The following is an 18,619-nucleotide window of genomic DNA, read 5'->3' on the forward strand; positions in this document are numbered from 1 at the left end:
TCGGGATGTAACGCGATAGGCCCTCCCCTGCTCGGTTATGCATATGTAGAAGGAGTTATGCATATGTAGAAGGGGTGTAGACGAAGTAGATAGCGGCTTATTTAAACCGCTAACACGCATAATAAAACACCATTCAGCTATTCACCATATTGGTGTGACCGTGTAGTTAAATGGGCCCCGGCTGGACCAGGTCGGATTCGCGGAGGCTTAACGCTAGAATCCTGACGTGAAATGAACCACAGATAACACCAACACAAACTTCTGAGAACTCTACACCCTTTAAGCTCAAGTGAAATTACTGCAGGGCTCCTCGATGAAAAATAAAAGGCTTGCTTAAGAAAAATAATGACATTGAGTAATGTAATTACATGAGGAGGTACTATCCCTTAGCACCTTATTAATTGCCCACATTTTGATAGCACATATTTAAGAGAAGGATGCTATTAATGTAAAAGTGTCATGTGACCCACTGCTCAAGCCAGCAGAACTTGGTCTCACAGCAGCTACCCACAGACCCAGCACTGCCACAGGCACAAGGGGGCAGTGGGACAGAGTGGAAGCTTAAAGTATTTTGTAAGTGAAGGGATGCAGGGTACCCAGTGCACTTGCATGCTGATTTATGCAACCAGACATCCCAGTCATGGTGCTACTTCCAGTTCCACTTCTGTTTTCCAGTCATCTCACATTCATGTGCCCAGTGCTTTCCATTCTAAAGGAAATGTTTGTCAGTTCTTGAACTGTTTTGCTTTCAGTGGAACTCAAAAAGCACATGGTGGGAACAGTTCGGTTGTGGTGTTTAAACTCATTGGAGGAACTGGACACAGCTGCACATTCCTAAGGGGCTCAGAACAATTGAAGCTGCTGTTTGCCAGCGCTCATGAAGCTGCCTGTCCCTGGCACCTTAGCACTAACAGGCCGTGTGATTTTGCATTATCCCAGCAAAATCTTCAGATAGAATCGCAGGATGAGGGCCAACGAGAGGAATAACACCACGGGAGGTTCAGCAGAAACACAGCTTTAAGGAAAACATCGACCCTGCATATATCACGGACCCACTGCGTGCCAGAGCCCATGTGATTCTGGCCCCACGTGCACAATGAATGGCCATGGGCAGCTACAGGCCCTTTGTGTTATTTAAAGACAACGTTTTTAAAGAGTCCTGCAGCAAAACATGGGTGACAACCGCTGGCTGCACGTGGCAAGATCTGGGCTGCGGAACGCAGTGGAGGACAGGGAGTGCCCCACCTATTTCGGTGTAACAAAACGTGCTGTACTGGAACACACTGCTGTGTGCTAGACACAAACGCAGTACTTTAAACTTTCCAAATCCTGAGCAGAACGGTGCAAGCAGCCGGATTCCGCAGAGGACACCTCTCCTGTTGGGAGCTCTGGGGTCGGTCAGCGGAACGTCACCAGACTCGCGGCATATACACAGTACACACCGCCTCGCAGCGCGCCCCACCTGTTACCGCGGCCGCTATGACATCACTGTTCCCACCGCTCGGCGCCGGTGACGCCACAGCACCCCGACCCAATCAGAGGCGGCAGAGGGGGGAGGGCGGGGGTGCCGGGAGACGCCGGCTCTGGCCGGGGGGGGGAGGGGGGGCGGTGTCCACGGAGACGCGTCAGCCGCCACCGCCGGTCCCTCCCCTGGCAGCCCGAGCCCCGCAGGGAGCGGCGCGGTGGGGTAGAAGCGGAACGTCTCGCCGTACTCACGGTAGTGGCGCGGCCGCCTCCGCCATGAAGCGGAAGAGCTGGGCCGAAGCCCGCCGCCGCGCCAGCCCGCCGCCGGCTCTGAAAAGAACTCGGAGTGCAGCGTCGAGGGCGGTGGGGGTTGAACAGCACGACGAGCAGCGGCAGCAAGCGCCCTCCGCCGCCGGGCCCGAGACCTGCGTGCAGATCGCCGGTGAGGAGGGGGGGCGTGTCTGGGCTGGGCGGGCTGCTCTGCGGGGCGCCGCAACTCGTGGCTGGGACAGTGGGGCAGGGCGACGCTCCCTGCCCGCCGCCTTGTGGTATGCAGCTCTGGGGCTCCAGCCTGGCGGTCTCGGCCGGTCCGGGAGAAAGTTGGTGGGGATGAGGAGTGGGGCGCGACGTCCGTGTGTGGATGGCGCTGGAGCGGGGTTCGCCTTGTTCGGCGATGTTGGGCGCGTTTCGGAACAATAAACGCAATGTGCGCTGAGTAACTTTGGCAGAGCCGAGCAGTGCCTCACGTTGGGGTTTGGCTTGGAACAAAGCGGAGAGAAGGAGTATTTAAACCGGCAAAACGCGTGTCTGCGAAACAGAGCCCAGTAGCCTAGTTTGTGCGCACGCTGGGGGCTCGTAACCCTCCGTGCCGACTGGTGGGCGTGACGCTCGGACTGGCCGTTGTGCTATGTCCTGTCCCGGCACCGAGCGGTGCCTCTGTGCTGCTCGCTGTGGCATTGCGATAGCAGCCGGTGTTCCGAGTGGTGGCCGTGAAGGTGCGGCCGAAGTAATTCCCTCAGTTCTACGTTTAAGAGACGTGCTTGGGCTTAGTTTGTGTAGGAACAAACACAGAAATTGACGTTTTCTGTGTTGTATCACATTTAGGAATTGCATTATTTACAACTTAGCCTAAAAAAACCACAAAACTCATATGCGCACAAAAACAAAACAAGCAAACAAACAATAACAAAAAGTAATAAGCCTCACCGTATTTCTATGAAAGACAGATGGGAAACTGTATGTAAACAGAGTAGCAGGAATACTGAGAGCAATTATGGACAAAAGCGTGGATTGCATGCTTGCTGAGAAGCAATAGTCTTCAGATAAACATGCTGTGTCTCTTAAGTAGCAGTATGTTTAGAAAATCCTAAGATTCTGTCAGTGTTTTGGAAACTGGGCATAGTGATGTAGGAAGAATGTAAATTCCCAAAGCATAGCAGAATCCTCTTTTAAAAAAGGTGTAATAGAGCCATGGAATAAAACTGGAATACTCCAGCCTAAAATGTAGTATTTTGGGTCTAGTCTACACAGGGACATAAATGGAATATTTATATACAGAACTGTAATTCTGTAAGTCTTTATTTTTGTGTAGCTTCTTAGCTGTAACTATTTGTGCAGGAACGGCAGAATTTTAGGGTTCAGTGTAGAAACCTCTGATTAGACAGGTGTTGCCCTTTGGTATCAAAGTAATTCCCCATGCTGGAATGCTGTGTAGCCCTGCCTACCCCCACAGACAGCACTATGATCAGTCATGGGCAGCATCTGTTTGGGGCTGGGGCACACCTCCAGCACTGAACAGAACCCTCACATTACTGTGTTTTCCTTTCCAAGGAAATGCTCACTTGTTCAAATAGTGCAGCCTGTCACCTAGGATTTGACTAGTGTTTTTCAGTGGGAGTTCAGCACGCACATAAGTAGGCAGCACAACAAACTCAATTAAAATGCAGTAGGTTCTTGTATTTGATAATAATATATGTTCCCTTAATCTTTTCATACTGTTCACCATGGCTCCTGTTTACAAGCTTTTAATAATTCAACAATTACTGCCTAATCTTCATTGGATTGGTATGCAGTTTTTTCTTTTTCTTTTTCTTTTTCTTTTTCTTTTTCTTTTTCTTTTTCTTTTTCTTTTTCTTTTTCTTTTTCTTTTTCTTTTTCTTTTTCTTTTTCTTTTTCTTTTTCTTTTTCTTTTTTTTTTTTTTTTTCCCCAATAGAGAAACTTTGAGAGAGAAAATGGGCCTGTAGTCTCATCTTTTCCTTTGGCTGCTTTAAAAGTTATTTCAGGTTTTGGACTGTCAGTTCTGCCTTCTCATAACGCAGTTCTGAGAAATGAATTAATAGTTCTGGACTGGAAGCAGATTAAAAGCATCAGGCCTCACTATTGCACTTGGACATACTGGAAAATATTCTAGCAACCATAAAGGCTGAATGCCAGCATTACCTTCTCTGCTTACAAAACAGCCCCAAACTTATTAAGAACATTGCAGGCTACTCTCATTTTCCTCTCTGTGGAAGACAACAGCACAAACCATCCCAAATAGCTATAAAGATATATGGATTTTGTCTTGTCTGACGTTATACTGATACGTAACAGAGTTGGTAATGCTTTACTATGCATAGATTTTATACTCAACACAATTATTGTGATTCTTTATTTCCTACTGAATTGCACTTATCAATCTAAATATTTTTGTTTGCTATTAAGAGTAGTTCAGAGAAGCTGTGCTTCTGGAAGGCTGTTTATTTTGGTTGTTAAGCTGCATGGTAAATCTTGCCGTTTTGTCTCTGTTGACTAATGTGTAAGTCTGGCTGTTATGAATTCAATTTGCTGGTACTGAATACATTTCTTCTGTTTACTGGAAACATACTCCCATATTCTTCTGATCTCTCAAAGAAGTAATTTTTACGATGTAAAGGAAATGTAACCGTTTCATCTGAGAAGGTTAAAAATTCATTACTTCATTGACAGGTTGTCATTGCTCTGATTTTATAAATAACATTTTAAACAAAGTGTAGAATTATAAGGCATAAACTTTGCACAAAAGTTGTGTTTCTCTCTCACCTCCAGCAGTTAATTCCAAAATGAAGCAAGTACAGTAACGAAACATGGAATTAAATTTTGAGTGATAGAACACCATGAGGAATCTTTAAAGATGTTTGTTTATCCTCCTGTTAAATGAGTATCCAGTTGGTTACAGTGTGCAGTTAACTCCAGAAAGAATGTCATAAGCTGTACCATATATCCTTTTTTTTTTTTTTTTTTTTCCTCCTCTTTACTTAGAAATCATTTCTGTCACTGTCACTTAGAGATTTTTAAAAAAAGCATCTGGTTCAATATGCTAATTGATAGATAGGTTGAGTGCTTTTTTGTTCTCTTACTTGTTTGTTTTTGTTGGAGACTGTGGAGACTAAGGGTTTTGCTTTGTTTTTTCCCATATTGTTGACTAGATATTAAAGATTTTTTATGTTATGAAGAAACCAAATATGTTCATTATTATTATTACTATTATTATTATTATTAAAGTATTTTGGGAAGTGTTGACTGTCAGCACTCTCAATTCTGTTATGCAGATACATCTCAGTACAGAAGTTTTATTTAATCTTTTATCACTGTGACCTCACTGGTGAGCATGTCTCAAAATATTTTTAAAGCCAAATTTAAGGCTTTTAATACCTAACTCAGTGCTGACAGCATGTGAACGCTTGTAATGTAGTCTTACAAACTGGACAAGAGCAGCTGAGATCAAGGACAACATTTAAGTAAAGTAACACATCAATCATGATGTGCCCTGAAAATATTTTTTTCATGGTAAATAAAAATTTCCTTTAGCATTCTAGTGTGTCTTCATTTTCTTTTTCAGAAGGCCAAGCCATTGTTGTTATTTCAACTGTATTATCACTTAAATATGAATTGTATTGTAAAGATGAGTGAATGAATGTTTTCAAGGATAAGATGACTAACAGGAATATACTCTACAATTTTACTTCTCATCTTAATATTGCAACTGAATTTGTCTTCTTGTTTTCTCTCATGTCTTCCTGTTATTTTGGAGTTCTTAATGTAACAAAGTGCTATGCACTAACCCTGATTTAGAAATACAGTTCTGTTAGTGTAGTAAGTAACTCTCTACTTTCATTCCTTCTAATTCAAAACAGACTGACATTATGTTTTGTTACACTGTCAGTCTCCTCTGAATTTTTCATCTGAGGCATCTGTTTAGCAGTAGCATTGCTGAGTTTTTCTTTTGGTGAAATAATCTTTGCTGCTTGTGTGCAGACTTTTCCTACCTGTAGTGAGTGACTGTTTAGTGTTTAGATGCCTCCTGAGTTACTAAAATTGCTTTCTTCAAGCCCTTCATAGTGGACTCATAGAAGTATCAGGCTCACTGAAGGTAAACCAAGGAGATTACTTTGTCATCTCTGTTTGCCAGTGAACACAGTTGTGAAATAGTAGCTCTTAGTGGTGTATACCTATGCTGTTTCTATGGAACACTGCAGAGCAGAAAAATAAAATCTTTTTCTTTCTGTATGCACATGAAAAACAGATGTGTGATTATTGTGGCTTGTATAAGCAAACATGTTTGTTATACCTTTAATCTTACTAATTCAGTACCAGTAGTAGCAAAACTGTGAGATCACAGCTCTCAGGTAGGGGTCTAAGGACTTGTTTTGTTGTACATAGGTTGCTTACTAAAATTAATTGCCAGCAATTGTCCATGTTTCTGTGTTTTAACTGTTTTGTTATTTGAGGCAAACAAAATTAAACGTAATTGAAGTATATCTAATGTACTATATTCATATCTTCTAATTGCAGTGCAGATGCAGCCTGTAAGGCAGTAAGCCCTGCTTTTATTCTTCTGAGACACTATTAGGAAGGATCTGCTGTAGTTTATGATAATTTTATGATGACCTCTTATTAGAAATTTGCAAGAATCTGGAAGTACTGAATTACATTATATGTAAATGACGTACAGAAAAGCTAAAATTAACAAAAATAAAAATGCATAAAAATGTTAAAGTGGAAGCTTTGTTCAAGTCGCCCAAGCTGTTGTGGAGTCCTTCTGAAATGCAGTTATCACTGCTCAATGTATTTCATGTGCAGAACCTGGTCCTGCAGTCTTATCCATAGTGGAAGAATCCTTGTTTCACCGTGTTGGTTACTTATGTTCAAAAATTAACACTGTAATCATTGGTAACTGTAAACAGAACTGGAAATGCATTTGCAAAATATAGATAAAAACAGACATAGTGAGCAGTTTACCATTTGTATGCTGTCAGGCTGGTTAGCCAGTAGAAAGGCAGATAGGTTTATGGGAAAAGACTGCTCTACACAGCTTATTACTAAAATCTCCTCGTAGGAAGCATTTTCAAAAAGATGGAGCCTGCTGTTTACATAATGGAGAGCAATTGTTAGTAGCCTGCTGGAAAGGACAGCTTGTCAGGATGTTGGCATTTGACATATGCTGCTTTTATTGTGAAGTGGTTTTACAGCCATTAAGCTTGGGTTCCTTGCTAAATTCTTGCAGGTGTTTTAGAATAGCATCAATTAATGCAATCCAAAGATACCAATGTGGAATTGAATGCCTACAGCAATTCAAAAGGCCATGTGCACTCTATTCACTCAGGAGATGAATTCGTATTTTTGTTGGACTTTTTTGCAAAAGCTGTGGAAAATTTTCAGTAAAAGCTGGAGCACTGAGGAAGCAAGTGATTCACATACTCCCAAGTCTTGTTTCTGAATAAAATGCTACGTTATTTTGGTCTTTGGACTTATGGAAATGTACTTCTTTGCCTTTTTGTTCCTTCTCTAGTATTCAGGGATTTGGGATTACTTCTTCTATAGAGCTTTTATATTTTCAAAAGTGATGTACAGCTTATGTGAAAAGCTGGCAAGCAAGAAGGCATGCCAGCCCAAGCACTTCAGCCATTCTGTCCAGACCTGGGTGTGCATGTTGTCGTTTGAGCCCTTTGCACCAAGGTGCCATTGAGGATGGGAATACTGGCTGTGTTTTGACACTGCTAGCACACTAGTAATAAACCTCGTGGCAGTTAGCTGTTAAACCAGTGTAGAAGCAGTGTGAAATCATAGCTCAGGGCTGTAGTTTGACGTGGATTTCATCTAGCAACACCAGTTTAAATACAATCCCTAGATATTTTATCTTATCCATACTCAGTTTTGCGTTTTTTGTGTGCTCTCTGTCCTTTTGCCTATGGCCATTAGCTGCACAGAGCAAGGGAGGGTACTCTGTGGTGTGAAGAGGCACCACATGTGTTTATATATGCATATGTAATGTGTGTGTGTATATTTATATAGTTATATGCATATAATTTTTTTTCCCCCAGCAGCAAGAACAGAAGTGTGGCTGTGTTGCTTCAAGGCCTCTGTTTTTTTTGACCAGTTACTAGAGGCACAGGAATTTACAGCATGGCACAGTCCACGTTTAAAGTTCAGTGCAGCTGCCCTGCCATTCGAGAGTTTTGTTTTGGTGTTTTCTTTTGTTTTAACGTGAATACCAAGGGTGGCTTTAACCCGTTCAGCAAGGGCCGCTAAAACAAACACCGGGTGTTCCTGCCTGCCTCTGTGGGGGTTACCGATATGGATGGCGGGGGCCGGCTGTGCTGTGGGCCTCTGCTGGGGAGCGCCGCGCCCCAGGCCGGTTCGGAGACATTTTGCGGCTCGGTTTAATGCCCATGCCGCGGGCTGAGGATGCAGCTGAGGGCTGCCATGCTCAGAGGGTCCCGGTGCGGCTTGGCCTGCGTCACCTGCGGGAGGAGCCGGCACTGCCCCGCTGACCGTGTCCGGGCACTAGAAGCACAGGGAGGGTTGCGAGCCCGGCGCCGTGTCACTGCCACCTGAGGAGGCGGGAGGAAGCTGTTTGGATTTGTGCTGTCGGCGGACGTGCTGCAGAAAAATAGGGTGTTTGTTAAAGTTCTGTTTCCCTGCCTTTCAGATCGCCTTTATTTCGCAGTTCTCTGCCAAAAACCAAAGAGTGGAGCTGCAGCTTCAGATACCCATTACTTCTGTGTAGACAATGAACTTGTGTATGAGAAGTAAGTACAGACTTTCTTTTTTCTTTTTTTGTTTTTTGTTTTTTTCCCCATGATCACTGGAATAAATCAGTCAGAACGACAGTAATGAGAAACCAGTCTAATTGACGTTCTGTGTTTAAATATTGCTGAGGGAAACATACTATTCTCATTATAGAGCTAATAATATGAGTCTGTCCTCTCAGACTTACTTGCTGTGATGGTTTATAAGGTTTGGAATGATTTCTTGGCTTCCCATCAGGATTTCTTAAAAATCTTTTCAGAGCTTTTGGTATGCCCAAACTTGTTAGAAGACACTGGAACATGCTGCAGCAACGTATAATCGGAAATCTACATTCAAACACTGAGCAGAAAGAGATGTCTTTAGTCACCAAAATATTAAGTGGAGCATCTAAACATCCTGGAATAAGTGAAAAAGCTGACAAAACTAAGTCAAGCTTTTATGAGCCCACTAGTGAGCAGCATGTGTCTTTGTATGCGATCTGGAACACTACTGATTATTGATATGCTTTTAACCAAAAACGTACTATTTTTAAAAGGGCTGATGAATAATTATTCTCTGTTTTTGCTCTTCTTTAGCAGTAATAAGTACTGTATCTTCAATTAATTGAGGTGATTTACCATAGAATTTATAGGAACACTAGGTATATGTAGACATATTCCCAGAATATTTTGATTACTTGTCATTGCCTTCATTTAAAACCAGATATTTGGGTTGGTTTTGAAGCAGGGTTTCTAAACTGGTGTCCCAGAGTGATAAGGTATTGGGAATTTTTCAAATCTTGAATATTCTACTTTGTGTGATGGTGTGTGGGAAAACAGGAAACAACTGGTGTTCCACTTAAAATAGTACATATATAAGAAGACATTTACATGCTCAGAATTATTCATGCGTATATTACTGTGTCTTATTTTGTGCATCTAGCTTAAACTATCGAAATTTTAAAAAAATAAAAAATAAATTTACCCTTTCTCTGACTAGCTTCTATGGAGATTTTGGACCACTCAATCTGGCAATGGTCTACAAATACTGCTGCAAGCTAAGTAAGAAATTAAAGGTAATGCTTGTTTTAGTATTCAGTATTCATGTCTTTTTAAAGAACAAAAGCAAATAGGCCAGAAGTTTCTCTTGTTAAAGTGCTTTCATGTATTCCTATTGAAGCTATGTTTTGAACATGCATACAACGTTCCCTTACATGCATTTATGGAGGGAAAAAGCCACTTGCCTTTAAAATCCACTTTATTGTGGCACAGACTAATGTTAAGCTCCTAAAAGATGAGTTGCTAAATGGGTACAGATGGAGCTAGATTTGTAATGGTAGATTTTTTATATATTTTTTTTTAAACTTATATTCCTCTTCTGGTACTGACACCTCTTCTGTAAGAAGCAATATTTGATTTTTGATAGTATTTTTGGCATGGTCCTAGAGAAGACTTGTCATGTTCTGACTGCATCCTTTTTTTTTTTTTTTTTTCCATAGGGTTGCTTAGTAATTGGAGTCTTGTTAGAACATGGTGTCTTTATAATAGAGAATTCCTGTATTGATAAAATCAATTACTTAAAGTTAGTTGACCTTTTACACAAGTTGGACTATCAAACCTGTTAGGCAGATAAAAAGCTTATTAGCATTAATGTGAATCCCTGTTTACCAGTTCAAAACTGTTTAGGTCTTAAAAGCACCACTGAGCTATGAAAATTGGAAAGCATGCAGCACATAGTAGTTTAACAAAGTTTAAGTGAGGTTCTGTTGTTTTTGGTTGGGTTTGATTTAGTTTTGGTTTTTTTTGGCAGAGGGTATTACTTGGTGTCTGTCACTGGCATCAGTTTACTTAAATCCATCTTGTATTGTCACTATAGAGCTAGGAACAGGTTTACCTGAGACCTAAGATTCTCTTATTTCTGTTTACAGCATGGGTGTCATACCTTTTGGCTTGTCTGGGCTGCATTAAGTACAGAGGAATTGTTTTGGGCTGCATATACACAAGTTGCTCCAAAAGTAATGCCTTCTCTGTATTTCCATGGAAACTGCAACCAATACAAAGAGCACAGTTCATTTATGGAACAGTTGAAAAATACCATTAGTTATGCATTTCTACTAGCAGTGAACAAGAGCTGCCTGCCGCACTATCAAAATCTGCACCAGAAGAGATGACCTGCTGTTACCATTACTGAAACACACCACCCACTGCCTCACTGTATTCGCATATACTGTTTGGTCCCCATAATGAACATTCAGCAGGCATCAATGAATATCAGTGGGTACTGTTGTTTCCTCACAGAACAATTCAGTGACACACTTCCACTTTAGACACCAGTTGTGTCAGAATGCTGCACTGTCACATGGCAACAAAATGTAATGGGTTATTTGTGAGAAGGTTCAGCCTCTGCTACCATACCACCAACATAATAAAACAGGAGGCATTACTTTTGGAGCAGCCCCTGTGAAGTATACAATATCATTAATTTATGAGTAACAAAACATTTTAATTTTTTTTTTTTTTTTCTTAAAACATTAATACAGGAGTTGAGAAAAAAATATAAAACTAATGGGATATATGACCCTTGTTGTGAAACTAATCAGTCTGGTTTGATGACCACGCAAGGTGTTCATCAGAGATTTCTGGTGAAATTTTTCTCTTCTGGTGCATAGTCCTTGATAGTTGTTTACAAACATGTGTACTGCCAAAAAGTGACAACATGAACAAAGCGTGGTTGTGAAGTGAAGGATATTTCTCTTGTAAGGGAGGGCGTATAAATGTCTGGTAAAGAGATGTGATCAGATTTTTTAAGTTGAATATCTGATTGCAGCCCTATGCATTCAGTTTGAAAGCCTGTGGGTAATATGTTTAGTTCAGCTGAAAATGATGTTTCAAACATAAATCGATTTTTTTTTTTTTTCCTTTTCTCCTCAATCTTGAAATGTATTTTCAAATTCCCGTATTGAATCAGAAGGTACAACTGCATATTTCTTACTGTTCAGAGCACTGTGTTCAGTCAGTGTGTCAAAATACATACAGTTATTTGCTATCACTTGAGTCAACGCTGTGCTCCTTGCTTTCAGTCAACACAGTGTTAACAGTGCGCTGATGGTTTGGGTATTGCTGGGGACTGGGTGCTTGCCCAGGTCCCCTTTGCAATGAAAAGCTGCTGCCTGATCAGGAAGTTAGCCATATTGCCAGCCATGCCGAGCTGCAGTTTGGACATTTGTTTTACAGGGTGCTCTGAGGCAACACAAGTTAATATAATTAATAGTCTTTCAATATATTGGGATATTACATTGGAGGGATGTGTTAAGATTGCTGAGAACATATTTCTGCTAGTGATCTGGATTATATTTGTCTTAAGTGCTCTGAGAGAGTAACACTGCTATGTAACAGAGATATTTTATGATAGTTTAGCAGTGATTCAAGTTTCAAGAGCATTAAAGTTTGCTTTGTGGGTAAGTTAGAGAATAGTTAGGGAATAGATTAGGGAATAGATGCTGTCATCATAGAGGTGAATGTCCTTCCTATTCGCAGTGCTATTCCACCTTCTCCCTTAGATCATTAGATAATCAATATATTTCACTCAGATGAAATTTCAAGACATTATTACTAACATGATTCTAAAATGTTTTCAAAATATTTTTATTTAAACCTATGTTTGCCATATCCAGAGGTATTTTAGAAGCAGCTATTAGTAAAAATATTGGAGTCAAGATATTTTTTATTTTTTTTTTTAGAAAACATCTAAACTATTATTTTAGTGCTTTTAGGACTTCATTTGTGATGGTTTTGAGAATGTAATGTATTTACTGCTAGGTGTTGTATTTACTTCACGTAGTTATCTATTGAATGGGGCTTGAAGTCAGAAATATTAAACACTTTCAAGGAGAAAAAGAAAGATCCACATAGTCTGTGTAAATTAGTGTAATCTTATAAAGATTATTTAGGCTGGATACTATGAAAAGTCCTGGAATAAACCAGGTGAGGATACAGTAGGCTCTTCTGAAGCTTTCGAGGCATTTGTCTATGATGTATTCTGTCTTCTCAATACAAATGGTTGAAAGTACATGAACTGAGCCTTATGGGCAAAGGAGATGTGAAACAAATAAACAGCAAAATTATCATCTTGTTCATTTTTTGATACAGTCATTTTCATTGATAAAGAAGAAAATAGTTCATTATACTGGCTTTGATCGAAAAAAGCAAGCAAATGCTGCGTTTCTCATAGGCTCCTACGCAGTAAGTATTAAAATTTTTACCATTACATAAGGAGGATAAATGTATTTATTCTTTCATGCTCATTTTTTAAAACAGCAAGATAGAAGCATTTGTTTTCTCTTGGATAATATTATTATTAATGTATCTTGCAGTAAACTGCCACCTTCTATTAGAACTTGTAATGTCCAGCAGGTATATGTATGGATTTCTTTTTTTTTTTTCTTTTTTTCCTTGTAGTGTGATTTGTGCTCCTAGAAGGAAAAGAAAAAAAAAAAAAAACCCACAAAAATACACCTCGGAAAAAAATTTGGAGTTTCATTATTTGTCATAGTTTTTTGAATTTCAAAAAATGTATGCATCTTTTCCTTTAGGAAAAAAAAAACCTGATTTTTATTTTCTTTTTCCTTTTTTCAACAAATATGGTCTTGGACAAAGTATAGTGTATCACTTCCTTTTGCAAACACATTTAAATATGTCTTCTTCACTTTCTTCTTTTTTACTATGAGATGATCTCTTCTGTTAACCTATGAGAGGCATAAGGTTGTGTAGTAGAGCCAGTATAAAGCTTGGGCTGCAGATCTGCTGAGTCAGGTTCTTGGCTGCAAAAATGGCTTCCCATTGCAACTACATCTGAAAGAATCTGTACTTGGTGCACAAAACTGTAGCTGAGGAATAGAGTACAAACGGCTTAAGTATGAAATATGTGATGAACTGCGTTCCTGTTCTGTTTTGACTTGTAATATGGCTTGATTGTAACACACTCTCTCTTGTTCATTTGCTTTTGAAACAAAGTGATGACTACTGTGTTTTTGATGGATCTGAAGGATCAGAGTTCATCTAGCCTTAGGTCATTGTGGTTTACCAGCTGTGCAGCTATGCAGTAGTAACTGTGCTAACAGCCTTCTTGCTGCTTCCCTGCTAAATAGCTAAGTCCTGTTTGTTGCTTCCCAGGTTTTCTTTGTTATCTGTTTTCTACAATAATCATATGAATAAAGAACTTAACTTGCAAATCTGCCATTATGGCTATCTGAGAAACAGGAACCTTATGAGTGTTACTGCTGATCTTTGTATTCTTAAGAAACTGGCAATGTAAGTTCTATGTATTTCCTAATTATAACATCAATATGAGCCAGGCCAGGCTAAATATACAAAATTTACGTCATGTCCTTTCAGTGGAATTTCTGTAAATGGGTCAGGGGGGAGAACATTGCCCCTCTAGATAAGATGATTCCACGTCAGATCCCAGGGATTTCCCTATTATGAATAAACAGTTATCATTGAAAAATGAGGTTCCTTATGTGTTGTGGGAAGTACTTCCCCATATCACATGGCAGATTACCTTCAGGAGCTCAGCAAAGATATATTAATTACAGAAGAACAACGATTAGCCACCTCCACAGTGGCATGGCCACTATTAAATGCCCTAAATCAGGCTGAAATGAGAAATAATACCCTTGAAAATGAAAATCAAGTTTTGAAAGATCATATTGAAAAGTTAGAGCAGGAACTCAGAATACTAACTGCGAAGAAACCAATTTTGCATCTCCCCATAGGTCAAGTCTGAAATATTTCAATAGACAGTGACCAGTATTCTGAATCAGCAGATATGGTTAATCAGGAGAATATAGATTCCAAGTCAGATCTTGAAGCTCTGCTTGCAACGGATTCTCTAGAGATCCGTTCTGTCGTAACCCCCCAAAAATACAAAAATAAATACAAGATAGTCTGGCAGTGGTGCCTCCCATCAATGCCCCCCTGCCCAAACCCATTAACAGCTCAACCACACACGGCAGTGAAACTAATGGACTTGTTACAGTGGTTTCAGCGGAAACGTAGAGGGAGTGTACCAACCTGGTTGTTGAGATTATGGGATTCAGGGGCAGAAAGCATTATAGTTAGTGGGCCAGAGATATCTAAATTGGCTACCATAACTGTGCATCCTGCCCTTAGGCAGAGATTATTATGTGGGTATCCATTTTGCAAATGAAAATCATTCTATATTAGATTGGTTTAATGGTGGCATGCCATATGGTATGGCCAAACAAATTGGATATACTGCTGTGTACAGGTTTGTAGTCCTCTATGGAGGACCTTCAAAATTATATCCAAGAATTAGGTATGAGGAAAGTTATCTATTAAGATTTGATAGCCCTGACATGGTTGGATTCTCAGCGGGACCTGATTTTACAGCAGGCCCCTTCCCACCTATATTGCACTCTGGTCTCAATATTAAATCCTCTATTGGCATCAGAGATGGTGGTCCAGCAGGCTGCTCAATTAGTAGCCAACCTTGGAGAAACAGAGTGTCTGAAGACTAGGCATAATATCTGGACATTAGAAGAAGCTAAAGACAATGCTGGTGATTAAAAACAAGAGGCTGGAAGGAAAAAAATGCCATCAAAGTGTTCCAGTGTTGCTGTCAGATTGGGTGTTGCAACACCTGGTAACAATCTACATGGGGCTGATGGAGCATAGGACAGACCTGAACCTTGCAACCACATGCCTCCAGTAACATCATCGAGCACTGGAGTGAAGAAAGATTATGACTGACTAGCCAGTGCATATGGGAAGACTGTGACATATGACAGAAAGAGGCAAGACAAAGCCACAGATGATTTTTTGGAGTTCAGAAATCTGCACTTAACTGTATTGCCTTGTACAGGTTCAGTCTTTCAGCATTGTCCTTTAATGAAGGGAAGCACTATGTTAGTATTCATCTTCTCCTTGGGGGTAGGAAGAGTTGTCCTTTGGATAATTATGAATCATAGATGGTGAGGTAGTTTTAGCTGGATCCTGTTTTTCTTTCCAGTGCAATGGTTTTTGGCTTCTGTTCTACCTTTTCTATGAGGTGAGATATAATCTCTTCCCAGATTGATGTGGGAGGGATTCCAGTGAAGGAAGATCACAAACTGTGACCCTAAGGCTTACTTTTTTTCCTTGGTGCACTTTGATGATCTTTCATGAAGAGGCAGGCTTAATTACACTAAACAGTGCTGTAGTGTTCAGACACACGTATCCCATGTTCCTGCTTTCTGTATTGTTCTCTGTGAAGTACACAGGGGCTTAGGATCTGCACAGAATGTCTGATAAATGTATGTGTATAATCATAATTCCTGACTAGAAGTATATTAAGGTCATTCTTTTGTAGGTTTAAGCATCCAGCTACTTCTTCAGTTCAGAGTACATAGCTTTTTGATGAAGAAGGATCTACCATTTGGTAATGCTTGTCATTATTTGAACTGAATTGGATCATTTCTTATCCCATACTGTAGAAGTGATAGATTGATAGATTGTCATTCTATATTTTGTCTTCTGTGGGTTGAATATTTTTTCAAGTTCAATATCTTTTTTTTTTCTTTTTTTTCTTTTTTTTCTTTTTAGCTTCATGGTGGGTTCCTGCTTCATCTGCTTTCCTTATATAAAGAAGCTGTGTGGCATTGCATCATACTGGGGGAGCCTGGGTGGGAAGAGCAAGGAAATAGAATAGGGAAGTAGTGTCCACAGAGTGAGTCATGAAAATAGTGCTCATCTGTGTGTGTTATAAGGCCTTTGATGGCCTATGCACGGTTTTGGATAGAAGTTCTGCAGGAATTCCTACTTGTTTGGAATAACAGGCTACCAGCATTTAGGAATAGTACAGATACAGTAAGTTTGTATGTTTTTTGTACTTTTTTTTTTTTCTTTTTTTTTTTCTTAACGCAATCACACTTAAACACATGAATACATTAAAAATACAACGAACTGTATGTAACTGTTAAAAGACACTTGCATGTCTTCATAAGCTTTCAGTATTTTTACACTTAGCGGCTTGAAAGTATATCTTTTAAAGGCCCATCAACCTGAAGTTAGAATTCTTAAACAGTTATTTAATTTCTGTTGATAGAAATTGTAATATGTTGGCATGACCGTTGAGCATCTTTTGTTTGAATACGTATGTATGTGTATATTAACTGTGTGGAGATGTGCTCATTTTGACAACTACTGCAGTTGTAAAGCTCTTCATTAACTGTGGTGCAGTGAAAGGGCAGTTGTTAGTGTTCTGGTTTACAAGCAAAGTCTGCTCCCAGTCTCTTCCTCGCAGTTCTTGTTTTTATAATGTTCCCACATCTTGCATCTTCATCTAACTTGTCTGTCTTTCCTCTTTTGTGGAGATAGTTTCTGAAGGGGTCATCCAAACTACACGCTTATTTCTTTCCCCTCCTGAATCTGCTGCTTTCTTCCAGGTGTACTTTGATGTGACAGCACAACCTAACTCAGGCTAGGGGGCTCTTCAATGTAACAAGAACTTAAAGAGGAAGAACAGTGTTTCCAGTGCACTGTTATATATGTAGCTTTTAGGATATTTTAGTGTAAATATTAACAGTTTAGATCTTAGTTTCTATATTGTTTATCTTTCATCTATGTAGGTCACTCTAAAATTAATGCCTCCTATTTCTTTGCCTGGAAACTATAACAGATTCAAGGAGCACAACAGTATTTGATAATGCAAATTCTCAGATACAAAGCATACTTTTTCAATATAGTTGCCTATACAGTCCATCTTTCATCATCCTGAACAGATGGAAATCAGAAGGTGCCAAATCAAAACCATCTGGTGAGTATATGGAAGGGCAGTGTAGTCAAGACTAGCAGTGTGCTCCATGGTCTTCATACTGGTATGAGCCTAGCATGATCATGTTGTCAGAGAAAGGTTGTCTCCTCTGGTGTGACACTGGAATTTGAGCCTTCAGCGTAGTCAGTATTGCAGAATTGGTGGTTTGTCCAGGTTCCAGGAAATCCAGGATGACCCCTTCCTTTCCCAAAAGACAGTGCATATCACTTTGCCTTCTGAGGACTTCATCTTTAACCTTTTCTTCAGTGGGAAATTCACTCCCTGGAATGCCACTGCATCACTGCATGGACTACTGTTTTCACTCTAGTGGGGATGCTACCTCTTGTCACCAGTAATGATGCCAGTCCTAGAAACTGTCACTTTCAGCCTTGTATTGGCTAAATAGGTCCTGACAGACTTGCATACAGTGTTGTTTCTGTTCCTGGGAAGCCTTCCTGTGTGAGCCTTCCTGGGAACCACCTGGTCCAAACTTGGCAATATTTCAACTCTGCCACCATTATTTCCAGTGCATTGAAGCTGGTATTCATTGAAGCTCCTTATACAGTTCCTTCGTTGTAACCTGCTGATTTGCATGGATGAGTCAAGCAAGTGGCTCTTCATTTCATGGTGTCACATTTGTGCATGGTCGTCTAGAATCTGGCTGTTGCCACTGCTGGTACATACCACCCACCACCTCTCTGTGCTTACATCTACTGTTTGATCTCCTTAAGCATTCAGCAAGTGTCAGTGAATGTCAGTGGGTGTTACTTTTTTCTGCCTGGAGGAATTCAGTGACACCTCTTTGCTTCACGTGTGTTTCTGTGTCAGATGCCATTTTGTCAGTTTATGCTTCTGCTGCCTGACAACAAAATATAATGGAAGATAGGTGAGATGGTTCAGCCTCTACTGCCATCTGCCTCCAACACTGTGGGCCAACATAATCAAATTGGAGGCATTACTTTTGGAGCGGCCCTCATATTTTTGTATTTTGTTTAATTTTTATGTATGATATGCTTCATAACGGGAACAATATTTTGTGTACACATTCAGCCACACAAAGCATAGCCACATTTGGTTAGTTGGAGTTGAATGGTCACAAATTATTTGGGGTGGATAGTGTGAAGGGAAAGATGGGTGGGGGGAAAAAACCTTTGTTCTTCACCTCCTAAAGAAAAACTGCTTTTCCTTATAAGCTGTCTGTGTTGTTCAGGCTTTACCACTCTACCAAAGCAGCAATGATCTTCTGAGTTGATATCTACAGTGGCTTCTCTTGATTTTCACCAGGACTTGGCTGTGGGTGAGGAAAGTCTGCTT

The 18,619-nt window shown here is 40.2% G+C and overlaps 1 protein-coding gene across 18 annotated transcripts in view; it reads left to right on the forward strand.

Moving 5' to 3' along the window:
• Positions 1-142: 142 nt before the first annotated feature.
• CDC14B (cell division cycle 14B) overlaps positions 143-18,619 on the forward strand; it is a 51,233-nt gene continuing 32,756 nt past the window's right edge. For 16 of the 18 annotated variants that reach the window (XR_014939430.1, XR_014939431.1, XR_014939432.1 and 13 more), the window contains exons 1-4: positions 143-1,906; positions 8,415-8,514; positions 9,494-9,569; positions 12,643-12,735. Coding sequence is in view for 11 of the 18 variants with exons in the window: in XM_085529047.1 (XP_085385173.1) it covers positions 1,480-1,906; positions 8,415-8,514; positions 9,494-9,569; positions 12,643-12,735 (696 nt within the window). In the remaining 7 variants the exon portion in view is untranslated. The remainder of the gene's footprint in view (positions 1,907-8,414; positions 8,515-9,493; positions 9,570-12,642; positions 12,736-18,619) is intronic. The other 2 variants (XM_085529046.1, XM_085529050.1) reach the window with 1 other exon arrangement.

Source organism: Coturnix japonica, chromosome Z, assembly GCF_054131305.1.
Source record: "Coturnix japonica strain WE chromosome Z, WE-NBRP24, whole genome shotgun sequence".
Classification (NCBI taxonomy): Eukaryota; Metazoa; Chordata; class Aves; order Galliformes; family Phasianidae; genus Coturnix; species Coturnix japonica.